Source organism: Astatotilapia calliptera, chromosome 17 (assembly GCF_964374335.1).
Source record: "Astatotilapia calliptera chromosome 17, fAstCal68.1, whole genome shotgun sequence".
Classification (NCBI taxonomy): domain Eukaryota; kingdom Metazoa; phylum Chordata; class Actinopteri; order Cichliformes; family Cichlidae; genus Astatotilapia; species Astatotilapia calliptera.
Window position 1 is genome coordinate 26,759,409 of NC_137438.1, and position 19,893 is coordinate 26,779,301.

General features: G+C 40.4%; 3 protein-coding genes across 5 annotated transcripts; 1 reads left to right on the forward strand and 2 right to left on the reverse strand.

Moving 5' to 3' along the window:
- The first annotated feature begins 626 nt into the window (after positions 1-626).
- Positions 627-6,744, forward strand: tigarb (TP53 induced glycolysis regulatory phosphatase b). 3 transcript variants are annotated; one of them, XM_026148038.2, is made up of 7 exons: positions 627-986; positions 1,076-1,129; positions 1,255-1,292; positions 1,388-1,509; positions 3,541-3,618; positions 3,713-3,823; positions 5,704-6,744. In XM_026148038.2, exons 1-7 carry the CDS (start codon positions 886-888, stop codon positions 6,136-6,138), a joined length of 939 nt encoding a protein of 312 aa, XP_026003823.1. In that variant the 5' UTR covers positions 627-885; the 3' UTR covers positions 6,139-6,744. The 3 variants fall into 3 exon arrangements, with proteins under 3 accessions (XP_026003823.1, XP_026003824.1, XP_080147577.1); XM_026148039.2 differs by lacking the exon at positions 1,076-1,129 and having other exon boundaries at positions 634-986; XM_080291451.1 differs by lacking the exon at positions 627-986 and having other exon boundaries at positions 994-1,094.
- A 1,727-nt stretch (positions 6,745-8,471) lies between these two features.
- Positions 8,472-12,304, reverse strand: fgf23 (fibroblast growth factor 23). The gene is made up of 3 exons (XM_026148205.2): positions 10,775-12,304; positions 10,589-10,692; positions 8,472-10,025 (listed from the first exon to the last, which is right to left on the reverse strand). Exons 1-3 carry the CDS (start codon positions 11,007-11,009, stop codon positions 9,597-9,599), a joined length of 768 nt encoding a protein of 255 aa, XP_026003990.1. The 5' UTR covers positions 11,010-12,304; the 3' UTR covers positions 8,472-9,596.
- A 146-nt stretch (positions 12,305-12,450) lies between these two features.
- On the reverse strand, positions 12,451-19,392 carry LOC113009671 (fibroblast growth factor 6-like). Its single transcript, XM_026148131.2, has 3 exons — positions 18,250-19,392; positions 17,660-17,763; positions 12,451-15,876 (listed from the first exon to the last, which is right to left on the reverse strand). Exons 1-3 carry the CDS (start codon positions 18,590-18,592, stop codon positions 15,700-15,702), a joined length of 624 nt encoding a protein of 207 aa, XP_026003916.1. The 5' UTR covers positions 18,593-19,392; the 3' UTR covers positions 12,451-15,699.
- Positions 19,393-19,893: the final 501 nt, after the last annotated feature.

The following is a 19,893-nucleotide window of genomic DNA, read 5'->3' on the forward strand; positions in this document are numbered from 1 at the left end:
AGTAGATGAACCTTGACCACTTGAAATCTGCTTTGGTTCAGTCAGGGGAGGCATTTAGGTGAGGAAGAAGAGTGTTGATCCATAAAGGTCAGTGAGGTCATGTAAATGCTACTTCAGCTGTCAGATACAGAGATTAAAAAAATGTGCATGAATCATGCATGATTTTCATTTACACCCATCATCTTCAACACTGGGTACAGCGGGGTTGACTTGGTTTCTTCACGTATCGCCTTCAGTGCAATTAAAGGCCTGTTAGAGGTAGTGTTGGATGCTGCATGACAATTCTGTACGCAAGACCTTCCAGCTCCCTTGGCTCATGTTCACACATCATAAACTAGTTTGAAGCATTTGTGATTAAAGTGGTTAAATTCTAGAAATCATCTTTAGTCAAAACACGGCTAATGCTTTACTGATGTAAAGAAAGGCACTGACAAAATGATTAGCTTAAAGTAAAATCACAGGCCAAAATAAACTGAATAAGTATATCATGAAATAATTAATTAAATATGTGGAAAATTATTAAAATAGGGAACAATTAGTTTGTTTAATATGCAAATAATTATTGCATATCAATTAATTTCATTTAAAACATTTAAGAGATTGTTTATTTTTATTTCAAATTTTATTTAATTAATGACGCATTAACTATTTAATAATATATTTAATCCATTTTGTCACTCGTGGCCCTCCATAGAGCTCATCCTTAATGTCTTGCTAAATTATGTGCTGTGGGGGAAAATTCCGACTGGATAGGGTTTATTTTATTTTATTTTATTTTATTTTATTTGTGTCGCGCTTTTTAGAGGGGAAATGAAACGGGGACACCCATGCCCTCGCTGAGATTTTAAAAAAATTATTTACAGTTACGCAGCACTGCAATGCGTCATGACGTCAAACGTTACGCACAACTGCAGCCGAACCAAACAGGAAGTAGTGCGAGAGCGGCTGCTGAAAATGTTTACGTTCAGTTTAACGTTCGTACGACAGTAAGTAGTAATTTAGCGGCTTAATTGTTGTTTCATACTTTCACCTGACTTGAAGATGAGTGATTTGCTGATGTTGGTGTCTCCTATAGAGCCTGCGTGTCCTGTCAGGTGTTGCAGCATGCTGTGTGGCTACATGTGTGCCTGTGCGGCTGACTTTGAGCAATAGGAGACTTAGGCACCTTTAACGTTTGTGCTCTGTTTTAGTTTTTTTTGAGGAGATGTTTATATGAGTCGTCTAACTCGGATTTGTTGTTTTGTATCTACACAGTGGGGAAACGCAGTACAACAGGGAAAAGCTGCTGCAAGGTGATTCACGTTATAACAACAGATGTAATCACGTGTTTACCTTTCACATCTAACTGCACCTGTGTGTTTGGACGGTCTGTAATTTGTGATCTCAGGTCAAGGTGTGGACACGCTGCTGTCAGAGACAGGTGTGCAGCAGGCTGAGGCAGCAGGACAATACCTAAAAGACATCGCGTTTACCAAAGTGTTTGTCAGTAACCTGCAACGAGCTGTACAGGTGAGGCACTCAGGTGCACTTTTTGGGGCACCATGGGAGGAAAATGACTGTGACAGAGGTGGCACATATCTTGCTGTAGAGATGACATCAATGAAAAATAGTCCAACACTTTAGCTCCTTTTACTGATCTATTTACCATTAACTTTTAATCCACTTTGATCATTTTAACATGGCTCACAGTATTTATTTATAGCACTTTTTAAAATATAAGCCTATATTCTTTATGCAAAGAATCAAATGGATAAGAAGCAGATTTTATTACAGCAGCATAATGTTTATAGTTTAATCCATCAGCAGGTTATGGTATGAAATAGAAACTGTTCATTGACATCAATCTGTGACAGGTATGTTGAATTTTTTTTTAAGATGTTTGGATGGTGTGAATTTTTCGATGGAGTTATCATCTTTCCTTTTGTAACGGCTAAAGGAAGCACTGAAGCACCTTTGCTTAGCTTTTATTAAGGTTGCCAAACAGATATATCCAGGTCAGTTCACACACTTACAAACCTTATTAGGCAAATTTTACTATTCCACTACAGCACCTGCTTTCCTGCCACTTGCACTGTACTTTAAAATATTGCTGCTAGAATTATTGCAAAGCAAACAGTCCCACAGCATAGTGATATGCTGTGTTTGTTGTGCTGTTGCATTATGGCCAAAAATCTCCACATTGGTGTCATCTTTGGTTTGTTCCGATGTAACTTTTTATAGAGAGGCGCCTTTTCCCCTCACTTGTTCAGTCTTTTTTCAATTTACCGCCATGAACTTTAACCTTTAACATGCTAAGTGAGGCGTAGAGTCTGAGATGTAGCTCCTGGTTTTTTTTTTGGGGGGGGTTGCGGTTTCTCTGAGCATTGCATGGTCTGATTTTGGGGTGACTTTGCTGGGACGTCCACTCCTGGGAAGATTAACGCTGAACCAGCAACCTGCCAAAACTTGTGCTTTTGTACAGGAGAAGCATAGAAGCACCTGGCTTCTACTTACCATGTTAATTCATTTGGGACCAGTAAGGTTGTTTTTAGGGTGTATTGTCTTTCTTAAGACTGTAACTGGCACTGCTCAAGATTCAGGGGACACCAATGGATTGATTTCTTGACACAGGCAGCTATTCACGTTCCAAATAACTGGGATCTTTTGCAGATTCTAAGTCCTGCTGTGAAAATGAACCATTGTCTCCATAATGCTTATCAGCAGACACAAGCACGGAGTGCTCTGAAATCTCCTGGTAGACGCTGCATTGACTTTGGATTTGATAAAACGCAGCGGACCAACCACCACAAAGAAAAGCAGACGCCATGTAAACCCAAATCATCACAAAGTTCAGAAACTTCACACTGGACTTCAAAAACCTTTGATTCTGAGCCTCTGCTCTGCTTCCTCTAGACTCCAGGATCCTGATTTCCAAATGAAATTTATACATTTACTTAACGTTCATAAAGGTTCCAGTTATCTTTCTCCTTAGCTCAGGTAAGACTCCACTGATGTCATATCTGGTTCAGGAGTGCTTGATACTAGGACTGCGACAGTTGCAGCTCCTATCCTGAAAACATCTGTGCGTGCTCGCTCTCAATGCTCTGACACTAGCCTCAGTCCACTTCTCGTGAAGTCCATAAATGGATGTTTTCTTGACAATCCACTCATGAATGTAGTCTTGTAGTTTGTTGCTTTTGTACCTTTTCCTACCATGCTTTTCTCCTCCACTCAACTTGACATAAACATGCTTCAGTACAGCACTCTGATCAGACAGCAGTGACCTCCATGTGGAGGCTGTCATAGGTTATCATCTGGCCAACTGCCACTTCAGCGGTTTTCCTCACAGTTAAGGTAACTACAAAGCTGTAATAACTGATGTGAACAGTTACATGACTAAGTGATGCCACACGTACTTCCCATCAGCATCAAATGTTTAACTAATGAAATGTCATCTGGTTATGGAGAAATACAACACAGGATCTGTAGAAATGGCTATGCTGAGATTCATGTCTTTTTCATTAACAGTGTATGAGTGACTGATTGTGTTTCCTTCTTCAGACAGCAGAGATAATTCTGAGGAACAACAGTCATTGCTCTGGCATGGAAATGGTTTTGGAGCCGCTACTCAGAGAGCGAGTAAGATCTGTTTACGTTCTGCTGCTTCCACATGTTAAAGTGTTACACATAGCTGTACGGGAGCCCTAAACTGGGGCTCTTTGTGTTGGCACAGGGTTTTGGTGTCGCTGAAGGGCGTCACAAAGAGTATTTGAAGAACATGGCGAATGCTGCAGGCCAGTCGTGCCGTGACTACACACCACCGGGGGGAGAGACTTTAGATCAGGTTAGTCCAAACAGCTGGCCTAAAGACCATTACTTGTACAACAGTGCCATGCAGTGGTCATTTTAGGACATTGCAGGTTAAGTAATCCCTTCTGTTTCCAAACTGATCTTTTATAAAGCTTCTTCTTCAGACCAGGGTAATGTAGAAAAGAATGTAGAAAGACTGTTTTGACATTTTACATTCAGAATTTCCATTTAACTCCCTTTGTATAAGCCTCAGTGTTGTGGGTGTTGGGTCAGAGCCTATACTGGGACTCTTACTGGGGTATAAAAGAGACCAGTGTTAAGCAACATCTGTGGTTTTTCTATTGCTGCGTCTTCCTCCACTCAAATTCACACACTACCCTAATTCACTTTTTTGGGTGGTTATTTTACCCCTTTGTTAGTTTAAGTGCTCACAGGATGGGAGGGTAGAGAGTTTAATGAACATCCCTAACTCAACTTAAAATAGTAGACACTTAAATTTTCTCCTACACTTTAAAGGTAAACTTATTAACACACAAATTTATCCTCTAATTTCTCTCAAAGTTGTCCTCTTTTTGGAGGTTTAAATAATTTCTTGATCAATCAGTTGTTATTCATATTGAAATGAATGAAATAAGTGAAATGCTTGTACAGGGTGGGCCATTTATATGTATACACTGTAATAACATGGGAATGGTTGGTGATATTAAAGTCCTGTTTGTGGCGTATTAGTATATGTGAGGGGGCAAACTCCTCAAGATGGGTGGTGACCATGGTGGCTATTTAGAAGTCTGCCATCTTGGATACAACTTTTGTTTTTCCAATAGGAAGAGGGCCATGTGACACATCAAACTTATTGGTGATGTCACAAGGAAAACAATGGTGTGCTTGGTGCTCTAATATCGCCAACCATTCCCACGTTATTACGGTGCATCCATATAAAAGGCCCACCCTGTATTTTCTCTGACCAGCAGTCTAGAGCTTTTCAGGGGCCATTTTCATACATTAACCTAAAATTTATAGAGGACCGAAATGGCAACATCAGTGGTAATAGTAAAGAAATTGAGTTAATGATAACGGAGTTACTATTTTTTTCTGTTCTATTTATCTACCTTTGTCTTAATTTTCTAATTTATTTACTTTTGATTTAATTATTCATCCCCTTCAGTTATTTTTAGCTCATCCAATTGTAGAACTGATGAGCTTATCCCACAACTGTCCTGCTCTCTTACTATAGTATTTGGTCAGATTTTGGTGAAATGAACATGATCACCTAATTGGTCTTCAGCATAACTGTCCTTAAGGTTGAGGTCACATTTGTTGTTTTATGGGCAGTAACCTGTGAATGTGGTGGATGCATTTATTTCTGTTTCTTCATTCTCACTTTTTTCTATTCTTATGCTTTTCTGCTTCAGCATGAAAATGAGGGAGGCATCATTTAAAGTCTGTAATGACTTCTGTTTAAGCGTGGCTGGGTTTATAGAGAATGGCTGAACAAGAAATAAATATGTTTGAGGGCAAACTAGAAAGGATGAATGAATGAATCCATAAAAAAAATGTGAGTTCATGCTTTATACTGAGTTGAATTTAAGAACTTCCACAGACAAAGTTGGACTAGATTGATTGATAAATCAGTAGATAAATATATTATATTTTCTGCATAAACTCAGTTTGAGTTGGATAAATCAAAGTCTGACTTTTTAAACCAAAGATGAAAAAAGCAAATCTCTCCAGTGGAAATGCTGCAGTGATCAAATTTTTTTTTGGCCTTTTGGTTGAAGGTTGTTTTTTTTTTTTTTTTTTTTAAATCTAGTATTCACAGCAGCTCTGATGTTTTAATATACAGTAGGTACGAGGACTGAAAATTACATGGAAAAACGAATGGCTCTCTGAGCTTCCCTGTCATGTTGCTTTCAGGTGAAGCTTCGATTCAAAAAATTCCTCAAAGCTCTTTTCAAGCAAATGCTGGATGAGCACCTCTCATCAGGACCGGCTGCCTCTTCAGGAGCTTCAGCATCTGGAGATGTCGCCCAGGGGACCGCGGCCGTTGCCTCCAACACCCCCCCCTGCTGCTCAGCTGATGACGGCCTTCAGGGCGTGCTTGTCCACACTCTGGTGGTGAGCCACGGCGCTTACATTCGTGTGGCCATCTGGCACCTTGTGGAGGACTTAAATTGCGCTCTACCTGCAGGGGCGAAAATGCAGCAAGTGTTTTCACCCTGTCCGAACACGGGCATCAGCCGCTTCATTCTCACTCTGAGTGAGTCTGAGTCTGGGCCGGTCCTCTCCGCTGCTCGCTGTGTTTTTACCAACAGGAAGGACCACCTGGAGAACCTCGCAGATGGTGAATAGCACAAAAGAAAATAAAGAGGTAGATGTTCTCTGCTTGTGTGTGTATATGTACACACTATCTGATGGATGATGGAACTATTATAAGCACTAATCTAGCACAGGTAACTGAAGGCTACGTTGCACAGGGTAATTCATGTTTTCTCAGTCGCTGTGTTTCACTGTGGATCAACGCTCAGATTCGGTGTACAGTTCTGTTTCATCATGAAACCATGTCTGTCCAGCTGTAGGCCAGTAAGGTGACCTTTCATATTTAAATTGTTTAAAAACTGATCATTAAATTGCCTCTTTTATTGTGTTACACCAAAGTTTGAAGTATTTAATGTATTGTGGCATTTCCTGTGTGGCAGTTGTGCTGCTGCTCATTTTATTGTGTGCAATATTTCGTGAGAGCACTGATACTTTGAGTTTGTGTTTAACATTTCATACAATCACAAGTAATGAGGGAAAAAACAAGTTGCACAAATCACAGAATGCTGTGAAATTACTTGCAAGACATTTGTGGATGTATTGTCTTTTTTTCTGGGTGCTACATATTCATAAGATCTTTTTATGTTGTCTGACATTTTATCTCCAATAAATGGCTGATGCAGCTCATGATGACCTCAATCAATAAACCATGGTCTGATTTATTCCCAATAGCTGTGTATAACTGAAAAACTGATGAAAACCAATTTAACACAAAGGCATGTGTTATGAATAGAGCAGAAGAGCATCTCTTAATGGGCTACAGCAGTAGAAGACCACACTCCAGTTCAGAACAGGATACTGAGGCTACAATTTTCACAGTTCACCAAAATGAGCCCAGACAAGATTGGAGTCATCTGGTCTGATGAGTCCATTTCTGCTGCCACATTCAGATGGTGGGATCAGAATTTGATGAGAACTGCATGAAAGTATTGATCCATCTTGGCTTCTATCAACATTCAGGCTGGTGTAGGGTTAATAGTCACCCTACATAAGTATTTTTGCTGATCATCCGTTTATGAACACGGCATCTACTGATGGCTGCTTCCAGCAGGAAAACAAAGCATGTTTAGAGATATCATTCAATCTAATGCTAATGCTAAAAGTTAGTGCACTGGATTTTATAATGTTAGAATAATGAATAGGGGGAGTGTTATGTTTTTGGGAAACTTGTCGTATTTGAGGGCAGACACAAACGGCTGCTGTTGTTGTTTGCATTGAAGGATTTGTTGGCATTACTGGTGCTACATCCTCTGCTACGGTTACGGTGCTAAGTCAGCATTTTCAATTTCTTTTGAATCCATGTTGGATGTCTTTAAGTGCTGATGGGAGATCAGTTTTGCTGCTTCCACCTATTTTTAATATCCTGTTGTGAGTCTCTCGGTAGGTCAAAGTAACAGATATCCTTAAAAAAAACAACTTGCAAACTCTGACAGGGCGTCATGGATACCACTCTCATGCAGTTTCAGTTTATTCACAAATATATTAAAATACAAATTCCAGCATAATGATATATAAAATAGGTATTTGTGAAATGGAACTCCCCCAAAACTGTTTACGGCTTTTAAAAAGAAGTCCAAATGTCACATTATACACACCAAATACAACATGGAAATTCTTAACATACGTGATCATACTAACCTAAATCACTACAGGGATCCTAACATATAAATTACATCCAATACATCTACAGTATGAACCTCATATAGAGAGCTATTACAGTTTTTAACAGCTCATTGCCACTCAGCATTCAAAATCAAGCATAATTTAGTAGCAACTGTTGGATTAGAGTCTGTGTGAAGGAAGAAAAAGACATGTTTAAAGTGCTTTGAAGCTCCCCCCCAAAATTCTGGACCTCTTGAGGTCACACTAACACATCTACATTTAAGTTTTCTTTCCCCTGAGAAGTTTTTTTTTCTTGGTAGAGCTCACAAAGTCTTATGTTGACTCTAAATGTACAAGCATCATGAAAAATGTCACATTCAGTTAACTTCAGAAGCCTGAAAAGAAGATCTATAATCTCTCAAGATATGTGGGATAAGCATTGCACCATCTAACATTGCTTTACCTTAAGTGAGGTACAAACAAAGACTGGTCGATGGTCAGTAGTGCTTCACATGAAAGAAAATGGCTAGTTTTATAAATAAGCTAACATATTTGGATAATTTCTTCTTGATTAGATCATCAGTCTTGCATATTACATTTGCAGCTTTGCTTCAAAGATTATAAAAGAGTTAAACTGTTGTTTGCTGTTATCTAAAGTAACTGAACTTAATCAACACATATGGTATGAAAAATACCTTTAAAGTAAAACATTAACAGATTTACCAAAAAGAGAGCGCACAAAAACAACTCACAAACACAGAACGTATTTTCTTTTATTACTTTATTTTGTCCCAAATTCAAGCAACACTCCATCCAAGACCCCAGCTCATACATTCAAAGACAAACCAAGTTTCCCTTTATGTACATTTGAACTGTCTCACAAATAAATAAAACGAAGGAATGGATTTAAATAAATAAATACTCTTTGGGACTGTTTTTTGTGTTTGCTGGTGGCGCCCAGCACCTGTAAAAGTCACATAACTGGAGTTAGGAGTTGACATCTGTAAAGGTTATTTACCCTGTACATATATTCCTTCAAGTCATGTATTAAAGACTGGTGGAGGATACACAAATGAGTGATGGCAGTGAAAAGTTGTGGGATTTCCCTGTTTAATTCCAATTTAAGAAGTTAAAAACCGCACAGGACTTTCAAATATTTAATCTTAACCTACCAAATAAAAACTTTATAGTATGTTCGTCATATATATATCGCTTTCTTTTTGTTTTAAACCATTAAATGGTGCCTTCAGTATTCTAGATGCAGGCTAAGTTGAGCTTCTATCATGGGAAAAAACATCAGTGTCACTTTTGAAATGTGGGTTTCTCAGATCAGCTGTAAAAACCTCATTGAGAAGAAACCACAAAATCAAAGATTGCGCACACATGTACACTGATTTGGGGGTAATTAATTTGAAGGGCTCTGGTGATTTTGTGAGAGAAACCAAATAATATTCCGAAAGAAATCCTGATCAATGCTCAGCGTGAGAGCATGCCAGCTGGAACATCTGGACACCTAAGATATTATTTTAAAAGTGAATACAGGTTAAAACACACGTCCCTCGACTTAAAATCTATATTTACAACTGCGTGAAAACTAAATTAAAAGGAAAGAGAAGGCTGCAGGCGCAGGTGAATTTAAAGACAATATAAATTGTGCAAAAAGAGTTGCAAGTCAAGTTTGTACATTCAGTGTATAAACACACTGCATTGCTGAATGATTCGTGACTAAAAAAGTTTTTAAGTCAGTGTGAAAAAGAGGGAACGACCTTATTGTTCTGCTTTCATTTTTCCATGAAGTCTCATGTTAATATTTTTTCTCTTGTATGATCTAAACTAAAATGTTAAACTATAGACTCACATAGACTAACTGAAGGCTACCGTGGTCTTTCTCAGCCAACTGTCCCGGCGCTCCGGGGGCTGGCCGGGTTGGAGAAGTGCACGTTCCAGGGGTCTTGGCTGGATGGAGCCGCGAGTTTCTCCCGGGACACGTTGCGTCCGTCATCCCCGACCTCTGTTTCTATTTCCGTCTCAATTTCCACCTCCCTTTCCTCCAGCTCCTCGGGCACGGCCTGGGAGTCCGAACCCTCTTCTGTCTGCCCTCGGTTTCTCTTCTCCCTGTGCAGCAGGAGGCGCTCCAGTGGTACGGTGTTTTTCCTGGGCAAGAAGAGGGAGGTCTGCGGCAGGTTCTGACCCGCCGAGTACACCTGTCGGGAGCCCTCCAGGTTGAACAAGATGCCGGTCCGGCTGGAGTAGTACACGTCCCGGTTGTTCTCCAGGAGCTTGTGGTTGAACAGACAGTCATCCCGAAGGCAGACAGGCTGGAAAAGAGAGAGGTGAGAGGGGCAAAATGAAACAAACGGAAATAACCAACCAAATCTTTCTTTGATGCATGCCATGAAATAAATATTTTTTTGTTTTTAAAAAACTGTTTAAATTAAAAATAAATACATAAATAAATAAAAATCCCCGTTTAGAAATAAATCGGATCGCATGGAAAACAAAAGTGTTTTGCGGGATTATTAAATATAAAATACACGAAAAACAAACCACACACACACAAAAAAACCTCTCACATTAATTACTTCATAGCTCAGAGAAATACAAATAACTCGCTGTTTAGTCAAAGAAACGGTGAAAAACAAATGTGGACTATTGTTTGCATTATTTTGTGCAGAAAAACGTCATAAAAACCATAAATGTAATAAAAGTAACTGAAGGTTTGAGGTCTGAGTTTATTGACAGTGACCTTTATCGATGAATGAATATTTATTTTAGACACACTGTGCGTAAAAACTAAGTAGCACAAGGTTCCGACGAAATGCGTGGGGTCGATTAAATCACAAATAAACACTGAGTGAATTCAAATTAATTATTTGCTTACAGAGCTGAACGGGTTGCCCTCCAGGTCCATGCACAGGTAACGGCTGCTTTTGACGCCGAGGATGGCGATACGATCTCTTGCTTCAGATTTCAGTAGAATCACACCTGCAGGAGGAGAAAGGAATAATAATCATACGAGAATACAGACTTTCATTATACTACAGCATAAATATTAGAGTTATCTTACTATAGGTGCTCCTGGACGTAGTTTTGCGCACACTCCCATCTAATCTGATCTCCAAGTAGAAGTTATTGAGGTCTGTGGATGTCTGCAGGTGGACGTATCTCCTTGGGTTCCCCCAGGTGGATCCAACCAGAGGTGATGGGTTCGGGACCGTATCCCCGAGAGGAAATCCCTGCAAGACAGCGAGAAAGAGCGCCAGCACGGTGTCTCTCATCCCCATTCGCCTGTTGACCTCCATTCTGGTTCAAACTTCGAGCTCCTGGAAGTTTTCAGATGCTCTGTTGTCGCAAAGTTTGGAGACAGTTCCTATTTAAAGCCCCCCGAGCGCCACTCCTGCTCACATCCTTTGGGTAAAAAAAAGGAAAAAAAAAAAAAAACGAAACTCGCCCCCAAAGCAGATGTGCGGGTTTGCTGCAGCGGAAGGGCCACTTCCACCTCTGTCTGTTTACACCGATGCTGCTGGTCAAACAACAGAACTCTTATTTTTGGTTAGTCTTGACTCATCCACCTTAAATTAGACCTGTTACCGAATAATTCCTGCTTTAGTTTGGTGTAAAACGATGTACAGGGTAAATTAAAAGGAAAAAAACCCGGAACTTACATTTTATTTTTAATCAAACCAGACACGGGTCATAGTATAATTTAACTGATTATAATTAAGACGTACATTTTAAATTAAATAGCTTATTATATATATTTAACAGAACCGGTTAACCACGGTGGACTAGACTTGTGTGCTGGTTCAGTTTGCCTTTGCGCACCTGCAGAGCTCAACAGTCCCTGTGTTTGACCAGCAGAGGGAGACACTTCCTTATATAGAGCAGAGAAACGAAAGTCTGATAGCAAGACTGTGACAGAATAGTTTCCCCAGAACATCACTCTAAAGTAAACTCACGCTTCAGTTTTGTGAAAATCAGGACCATTAAGTGCAGCCAAATAGTTAAAAAAAAATTAACAGAAATGTTAAATACCAGTGGTGGAAAGTAAGCTTATTCATTCTGTACAGCCAACAAGCCTTTAGATTTAACATGTGGCCTTCAGAGGAGGCCTGACTCCTACACTTGGACCTGCTGTATGAATTACTACACTCTAAGGCAGATGTTTGTCTGGGGTTGAAAAGTGTATTATAGTTGAATTGCCTCAATTGTGCATTGTTTCCAATGGCCAGCAGGGGGCGACTCTTTAGACTGCAAAAAGGTGTGGAAGTCATCTAGAAAATACTGCTCACTTGCAGGGAAGAGGATTAGCGCATTTTTATAGTAGTATTTTTAATGAACTTTTTGTGATTATTATAGAAAAGTAAGAATTCTGGAAGAAATTTTTACAACTAATTCTGGCAACAATAACGTCTGAATTCTGATTAAATCAGAATACTGAGGAAAAAGGTCTATGCGAAAATATTGTTTCCCTCACAACCAACAGGCATGCTATATATATATATATTTCACTTCTGTTCACTTCACTTTCAAGTTTTGTTTTGCTGAATTCACTATGATTTTTTTATGGTTCAACTTAGAGTAACAAAGGAGGATTAGGGAGAGTTTGCTCTACCTTGTGAAAAGTGAGCAGTGACAGTTGATTTTCTTAGTCAGATTCACCTCCAGTTTGTCAGGTAAAAGAGTTTAAAGAGATAAAGAGTTTAACCAGTGCTACACAAAGAATCACACCTTTTCAAGCAGTTTTAAAAAAACCAAAACAAACTTTTATTGGTATCTCAGGAATACAGTAGACTGCTGTGCACAGCACATACGTACAAAAATAAAAGGAAAAAACTTTAATATCCTTACTTAGCATTGTCTGTTTTCAGAAACAAATAACTGAAGTTTGTTTCTTTTCATTTACAGTCATCAGCAAATCAAAACTAAGGCAGAAGGTGAGGTATATGAGAACAGAGGAGAGGAATAGAGAAGGATTTAAAAACAAAACAAAAAAAACAGAGAAAAAGCACACACCCTTAATCAGATTCAGAGCTCAGGCATGCTAAAGTATGTTAATCATTATTTTTTTTAAAAGAAATTCCTCACCTTGACTTAATTAAATTTGACCTATGATAAGAAAATGGAAGAAAAGAAAACAGATAAATCTGGATACATTTCTTTCTTTCTTTTTTTGGTCAAAGCTGATAGGTGAGTGTTTTGCTTTAGACACAAACTTTCCCTCTTTTAGAGATTGTTTTTCATGACCGATATTGTTTGAAAAGTTGCTTCCTTACACTTGTTTCTAATCAAGATGTCCTTGATAAGGGGCTGCCAGAGACTTTGGACATCTTTATTAGGGTGCTGGCTGAGAGAAGTGCTCTTTGCTTTCATGTCTTGCTCAGCTGAAAATACAGATTCACAACGGTTTACTCCCGAGGAGATCAGTGATATGACACGCAGCCTCATCAATGACAACAATGAGCCTTTTTTTCCCCTTTGTTTGTTTTGCTGACATTTTGAGCTACATTTGCTTTGCTGTATATAGCCTTGGCATTTGCAAAAAATGCCCTCAGAGCAGAAACAAGCCATTTAAGATTGGGGAAGAACACTGTTATGATTAAATGAGCAGCGTGGCGTGTTCAAATCTTGGGGTGCAGATGGAGCTCAGCAGCAGCAGCAGCAACAGCAGCAGAGGGCACGCCCTGAGGATGGCTGGGGAGCTGTCCTAAAGGACTGGAGTGCAGCAGGAGAGGTGAGGTGAGGCTTTGCGTGACTCTGCTCCCCACATACTGCATTAACTCTGCAGATGTCCCCTCCACAGAAATATCCCTACATGACTATTTAGAAAGGGGAGTTGACAGCAAGTTGCAGGGCTGTATTTTAAAGAGGTGGTGCTCTAGTTTCATAGGATGTAGTGCTGTTTCAGAAAATACTGCAGGTAAAAGGAACTATTAGAAATATGTTTTTGAGGGCTTAAGACAGTCCGACCCATATAGAAGACCACCCTGGTCATTGGGGTCGGGGTCCGTAACTCTGACCTTGAACTAAAAAAGGCTGAAAGGAGAGGAGGAAGCTCCTGGGTTACAGCTGGAATCCCAAGGTCTCTTGCTATAGCAAGTAAGCTGTGGGGTGAGGGACAGGCAGAGGTGGGAGGGTGGGATAGAGCTCAGGTATGTGGAAAGCTGCCTGTCATCCTGGCAGATCTGCATTCCTGCAGCAGGTTTGAAGAACAACAAAGACAGCAGGCCAGCTCTGTCACATACGTCTTTCCTGGATTTAAATAGTCCTGTTTCCTCTGTCACAGGCACAGACAGAGGCAGATGATCAAGCGTTCGTCAGTTCTGTTTTGTTTGTTTTTTTGTTTTTTTAAAGTAAACAGCTGCAGAAAGTACAGGGGTGAATGTACTTGGGAAGACTCTCAGGAATTCTCAGAATGAGGCAAGAGAAACATCTTTGGAATATATAACAAGATATTTGTGCACACTAACAGCGGGTCTGCAAAGCTTAATACACCTCTAATAAACTTTTCTTATTAAATAATCAGTTTTTGACTAGCTCAGCCATTCAGCTATAGCAAACTAAGATCAAAATCAACAGAAATACAGATGCAGAGTTAAGAAATCTAAGAATGTGGATCCAGTCCTCGAGCTGAACCGCGCTTTAGTCCTTAAAGTCATCTAGAATTGCATTTCAAAACATTTACCTCCAACACCTCACTGCCACTGCAGTGCTGCTGCTGCAGAAAGCAGATTCAAGCAGGGGAATTGCCCCAGGGCATGCACATCCTCTACCAAACTCACTGATGTGAGAAAAAAAAAACAAATGTGGAAGCAAAGAGAACATTGAGGCACCATCATCGATGGTCGACTGTGCAGCCTGAACTCTTAACGCCTCATCCAGGCAACTGTAACAAAGCAGCATTGTATGGTTTTTTTTGTTTTTAAAAAAAGAAGAAAGAAAAAAAGCTCCTGAATTCTTCTTCTTTTACATTTGCCAACTATTTACAAAGTTTTTTTTCATTGGTTTCATGGACAGTAGACATCATTTTCAATAGCAGCTATATCTTTGCCATTCAGAAAAAAAATGAAAATAAATAAATAAAAACCGCATCCCAGTTTACTGTGGGAGCCCTGTCCAAGACTATGTGCTGTAACATTTCTACTGTGCGCTCTATCTGCTCAAATAAAAATTTTCTCCATGCTGGGATAAATACATATTCCACCCTGTTTATATTTCGGCAATCCCACAAAGTCAAGCTCGTGGCCTTGTGCCAGTCTACATGGCTGACGGCTCTCTGGTCTCAACCACAGATTGTTTATTACTTAATCGATCTAATTACAGAAAATAAAATAAACCAGAGATAGTCAACCCCCTCCCCCTCCCCCTTCTGAGGCCCTGTTCGGTGTGTCAGCCCTATTTCTGACTCCAGCGGGTGTCTCTTACATGCAACTTTAAGGGGGCCACAAGTGGGAACACCAAGGCACCTTTAAATCGTGCAGCAAAGGTAGTGAATTTAACCACTGCCAGCTATCGATAATCAAGCGCTTAAAGGTTTGCGGAAAAAATAAATAACAAACTTAGCAGATATTTGAGCAGAACTCCATGCATCCCTTAATCGAGTAAAGTGGTTCTTTGAGGTAACAAAAAGTATTCATTTCACTCTCCAAAAGCACAGAATACAGCTCATCCTCCATCTCAACAAAAAACAAAAGGAAGTGACATTTAGTTTAGTTGCAGCAAGCACCAAGGTAAAGTGGGACAGGCAAAGTCTTCAACTTTCCCCTGTCCATAAAAACAATAAGCAGCACAGTATGGCATACATATACAAAGATAACTATCCAAATATACATATATATATATATATATCTATATATATATATATCTATATATCAGAATAAATATTTGTCTTTTCTTTTGCAGTCCATGGGTGTGTATATCATTACTATGCATTTCTATATTACCTGGAGGAACATCCACATGTGCAAATTGTTAAGTTATTGCCAGTTTGTCTCATAGTCGTGGGAGGAAATGTGTGACAGTCATGGCGGTGGTGGCCTTGTTGCCTCTCTTTACACGGCCATGCTTGCTGAGGGCGATGTAGAAGCCCTTGTAAACAAAAGACTCATAGGCGTTGTAGTTGTTGGGCAGCAAAGTCTCCTTGAACTTGCACTCGTCCTTGAAGACTCTCTAGAAAAAGAGAGAAGGACAGAGGGGTGGGAGCAGGGAGGGGGTGAGGGGTGTCAGTAAATCTCATGACAGACGCAGTACGAACATCACAACATATGCATGGTTTCCACATGACCTCTGCTTTGGAAAACAGCCTGCCTTAGACAGCATGCTTTGAGGGAAACAGGAGGAGCAGGCATGCTGTTGCAAAAGAAATGCCCTTTTCAAGTGCAGACACCGGCCTCCTGCTTTTACTGCTAAACTCATAAAAAAAGTCTCCCGACTGGGTTCACATCCTAACACTAATCAAAAGGAGAAGTGAACGAGCTGCAATCAAAGGCTGAATAACACAGGAACACATTACAGTGTTTACTAGGACACATTGTATTAGCATAAAAAAACCCTCTTTTGCTACAAGTGCAGATCTGTTGTACATATATATGTGTAGAAAACTCTGTTACATGTAGATATCCTGCTTGGTTAAAGAATTAACATTAAAGCACAGTCAAAGTACGGCAAGTAGAAGCAGTGGTGCTAATTCTGACTTTAATATTGTAATTTTCATCAACTAGTAGTTAGAAGCTGTCATACCATGGAGCAAAAAAGGCTAATACAATATTTTTACTGGCTTTGGCAATTACAGACATATTTTTATATATTATTAACTTCTTTTAAATTAACAAAAGAAACCAAACTTGTCAAAAACCTTGAATACGGACTTAACAATCTAAACAGGGCAAAATTATGACCACAAGTGATAAGTTTGATTTTCATATTCAGCCCAAAGCCCAACACAGCAAACTGTAAATTAAAAATCGAACTATCGTTTCCATTTTCCCTGTGAGATACACGCCAGTCTGAGCTTGCAGAGTCATTGCAGATACACACTATTAGGCATCAGCACTAAGTTGTAAGGTTGGATGGGACTCAGATTTATAAAATGTCCATGCTTCAAGGATTTTTATGAGACATAAACAGCTCAGAACAATATTGTAGAATCAAATTTTAGTGTAAGAAGAGAGACCTGCTGTGATATTTGACATCAACTGTAGCTAAAAATACAGAAATTACACACACACACACACACACACACACACACACACACACACACACACACACACACACACACACACACACACACACACACACACTTGCCTTTTATTTGGCATCTAAGGCATTAAACAGCATGTCATAACTGACCTACTTTTACAGACTGGCTATAATTTCCCTGTCATGATTTCACTGAAGATCGTTTGATTGTGCATAGCAGCTTCAGGAAAAATGAGAAAGAGACTCTTACACCAGGAATGTAACTAAGTACATTTACTCAAGTACTGGGGCACTTTAAATGGAAATAATGCACCTTTAGCTCTAGCTGCTTTGCAGGTTAAGCTGAAATATTATCACTGAGTGGGCCGTTCTGCTGCACAGCAACTTCATAAATCACTGTTTCCGATAACAGTTACTTTTGCTGAAATACAACTGTGAGTGTGGCATTTTTACTTGTAATGGAGTACTCTACGTGGCACCACTGCTTCTTTTACTTGAGAACAGGATACTTAAACCACTGACAGATTCTGACACAGCAAAAGATTTGAACATTGAAGCTTTCTTGGACCCTGCTGGGAAGCCCCCCTATCATCGCGGCATATTAATAACACAACAGCGCTCATAAAGTCGTGGATGCAGCAGCTATATGAACTCGTCTTACACTGAACAAGATATGTGTGTATGTGTGTGTGACAAGGAGAGAGAGAGAGAAAAAAGGGGGTGGGGGAGCCTCTGAAGTTGCGCACAAACGTACCGTTCCGTATAACCTTCCCCTGCTGTTCATTGCGACAAACAGCCCACTCCTCACTCCGAACAGGCTGATCACTCCTCGGTCCACGGTGGAGATCTCTATCAGACCTGAACGAAACATACTGTTAGGGAAGCAAAGACACAAGTCACACTGCGACTGGGGGTAAAGTCGAGTAACTGGCCTATGCAGCAGGGATGGGTGTAACCTTGCAGGTGCATTGCGACTGGATGATGCTCTCCCTGCTCAATTAGCCCCTTTGCAGTTATCAGCTATTTGCATGTTCGATGCGAGTGTAGTCGAGAGCGTGCTGAGAGGGACGGGAGGGTGCCCTGCTGTAGGGGACGGAGGGTAAAAATAAGTTAGCGTCTAAACTGGCTCAAGCATTCATGTCATGTTTTTGGTTTGGGAGGATATTTCGCACTGCACGGATGCAAAGCTCAGTACACTGGTTTTGCTTTCGGGAACTTTCAACCATGCCGACACCTCTTATTAAACATCATGCAAGATAAGTGAGCGGTTCTAACTTTTGCACAGCCCTGCGCATAGGGTTACACTCTTTTTCTGGGTCCAGTGCTTTGCCGGATGCAACTCACTGTATTGGTTCTCATTGTGTTCACCGCTTATCCTGCCATCCGGGAGCACCTGCAGGTGAAACCCAATGCCCACGTTGCAGTACAGTCGTCGCACTCTTTTGATGCCCTGCAAATAGTCACTCTCCCAGTTCAGCTCCGATTTCCCCCCAGTTATACCCAAGTAGGAGCGGGAGAAGAGGGTCTCCCACTTCTTTTCCAGTAAAGTCGCATTAGTCCTGCTCGGAATCGGATAAGATGAAACGATTCCCCAGAGAGAAGTCCACAGTACAATAACTGCCAGTAGCGTCCAGTGCGTCCGGGCCCCGCTGGACATACTGTAGTGGCACCTTTGCGCAATGGCCATCCAGTTTACCTTTGGGGCACGTGGTCAAAGTTACCTGCCCTAAAAATGCAACTCTTCTTGATTTCTGTCCTTTGGCATGGTGGTGGTAAAGGTTTATTTTGGGATCAAGATAGATCAAGGCCCCATAGCCCGAGATCTGAGCAGGAGGATTGGGACAGAGCGCGTCGGAGCTTGAATTGGTGCCGGTGGCGATGATCATCTTTCGCCGCTCCGCGCCTCTGATCAGGCAACGCTGGCCGTGGAGGGGGACACCACTCACCGCAAAACCAGCTCACCTTGCCCCCGACTCTCACATCCTAAAATGACATCACTGTGACTTCACCGCTGCACCCCCCATCAAAAAGTAGGAGATGGGAGGAGGAGGAGAAGAGTTACAGGACCCTGGCAGGAGCGGCAGCTCTGATAGGAGTAATGGGGGTGCTGCACCTTCAAATCAGCGTCAAATAAGCGAGACAGATTGAGAAGAAGAGCATCCTGTGGTGCATTTCAAAATAATAATTAAAAAAACTTCCCTGCATCAGCTTCTCTCCCTGGTTAAAAAAAAAGCTGCACAGTTATATGCTGTGGCCTTTACAAAAACGCAGTCTAGCTGAATACACAGGATATTTTTTATTACTAAAGTCAAACTTTGAGAAGCTAAAATTATTTCTAATTATCACTAAAATAAGTTTTATAATGCATCGCAGCGAAAATACAAGGTCACAAAAACAGGGGTGGATTCGCCATGTTTGTCATCATCTCGTCTTTATTGTGTTTAAGGTGACAGACGCTTGATAAAAGGCAGTGACAGCAAAAAAAACCCCCCCACAATCAATGCATTAATCTTGAGTTCATGCATTTAGGCATTATGAATGAAAAAGACATTTTTCCTCTTGGTGTTTTTCTTTAAATTGTCACCCGTAAAAAATGGAGTTGAAAGAAATATGTGAACAGAGGTACTCAGGTTTACTTCTGTTTTTGGATGACTCTGGATATGATTTCAAACACAGAATTGTACTTAAAAGTTCAGTGATTGAGTTTTTAAACGTATGAAGACAGCTTTGATTTATAAGTTGATCATTTTTCAACTAACTGAATACTTGTTTAGGGGAGACCGGGGATAGTTGTAACATTTTTGACATTTCTGTCTGTAAACTGGAGCTCTTTTAAGGTAGTGGATTCAAAATGTAATGCAAAGTATTTACATGTCTCGGCTATTAAATAGTGCAGCTATTTTCTCTGCAGCACAATTACCCATTGCATGATATGGTCTCAAACACAAAGAGTGAAATGTTACAATTAACCCCATAGTCTGGGTTAGT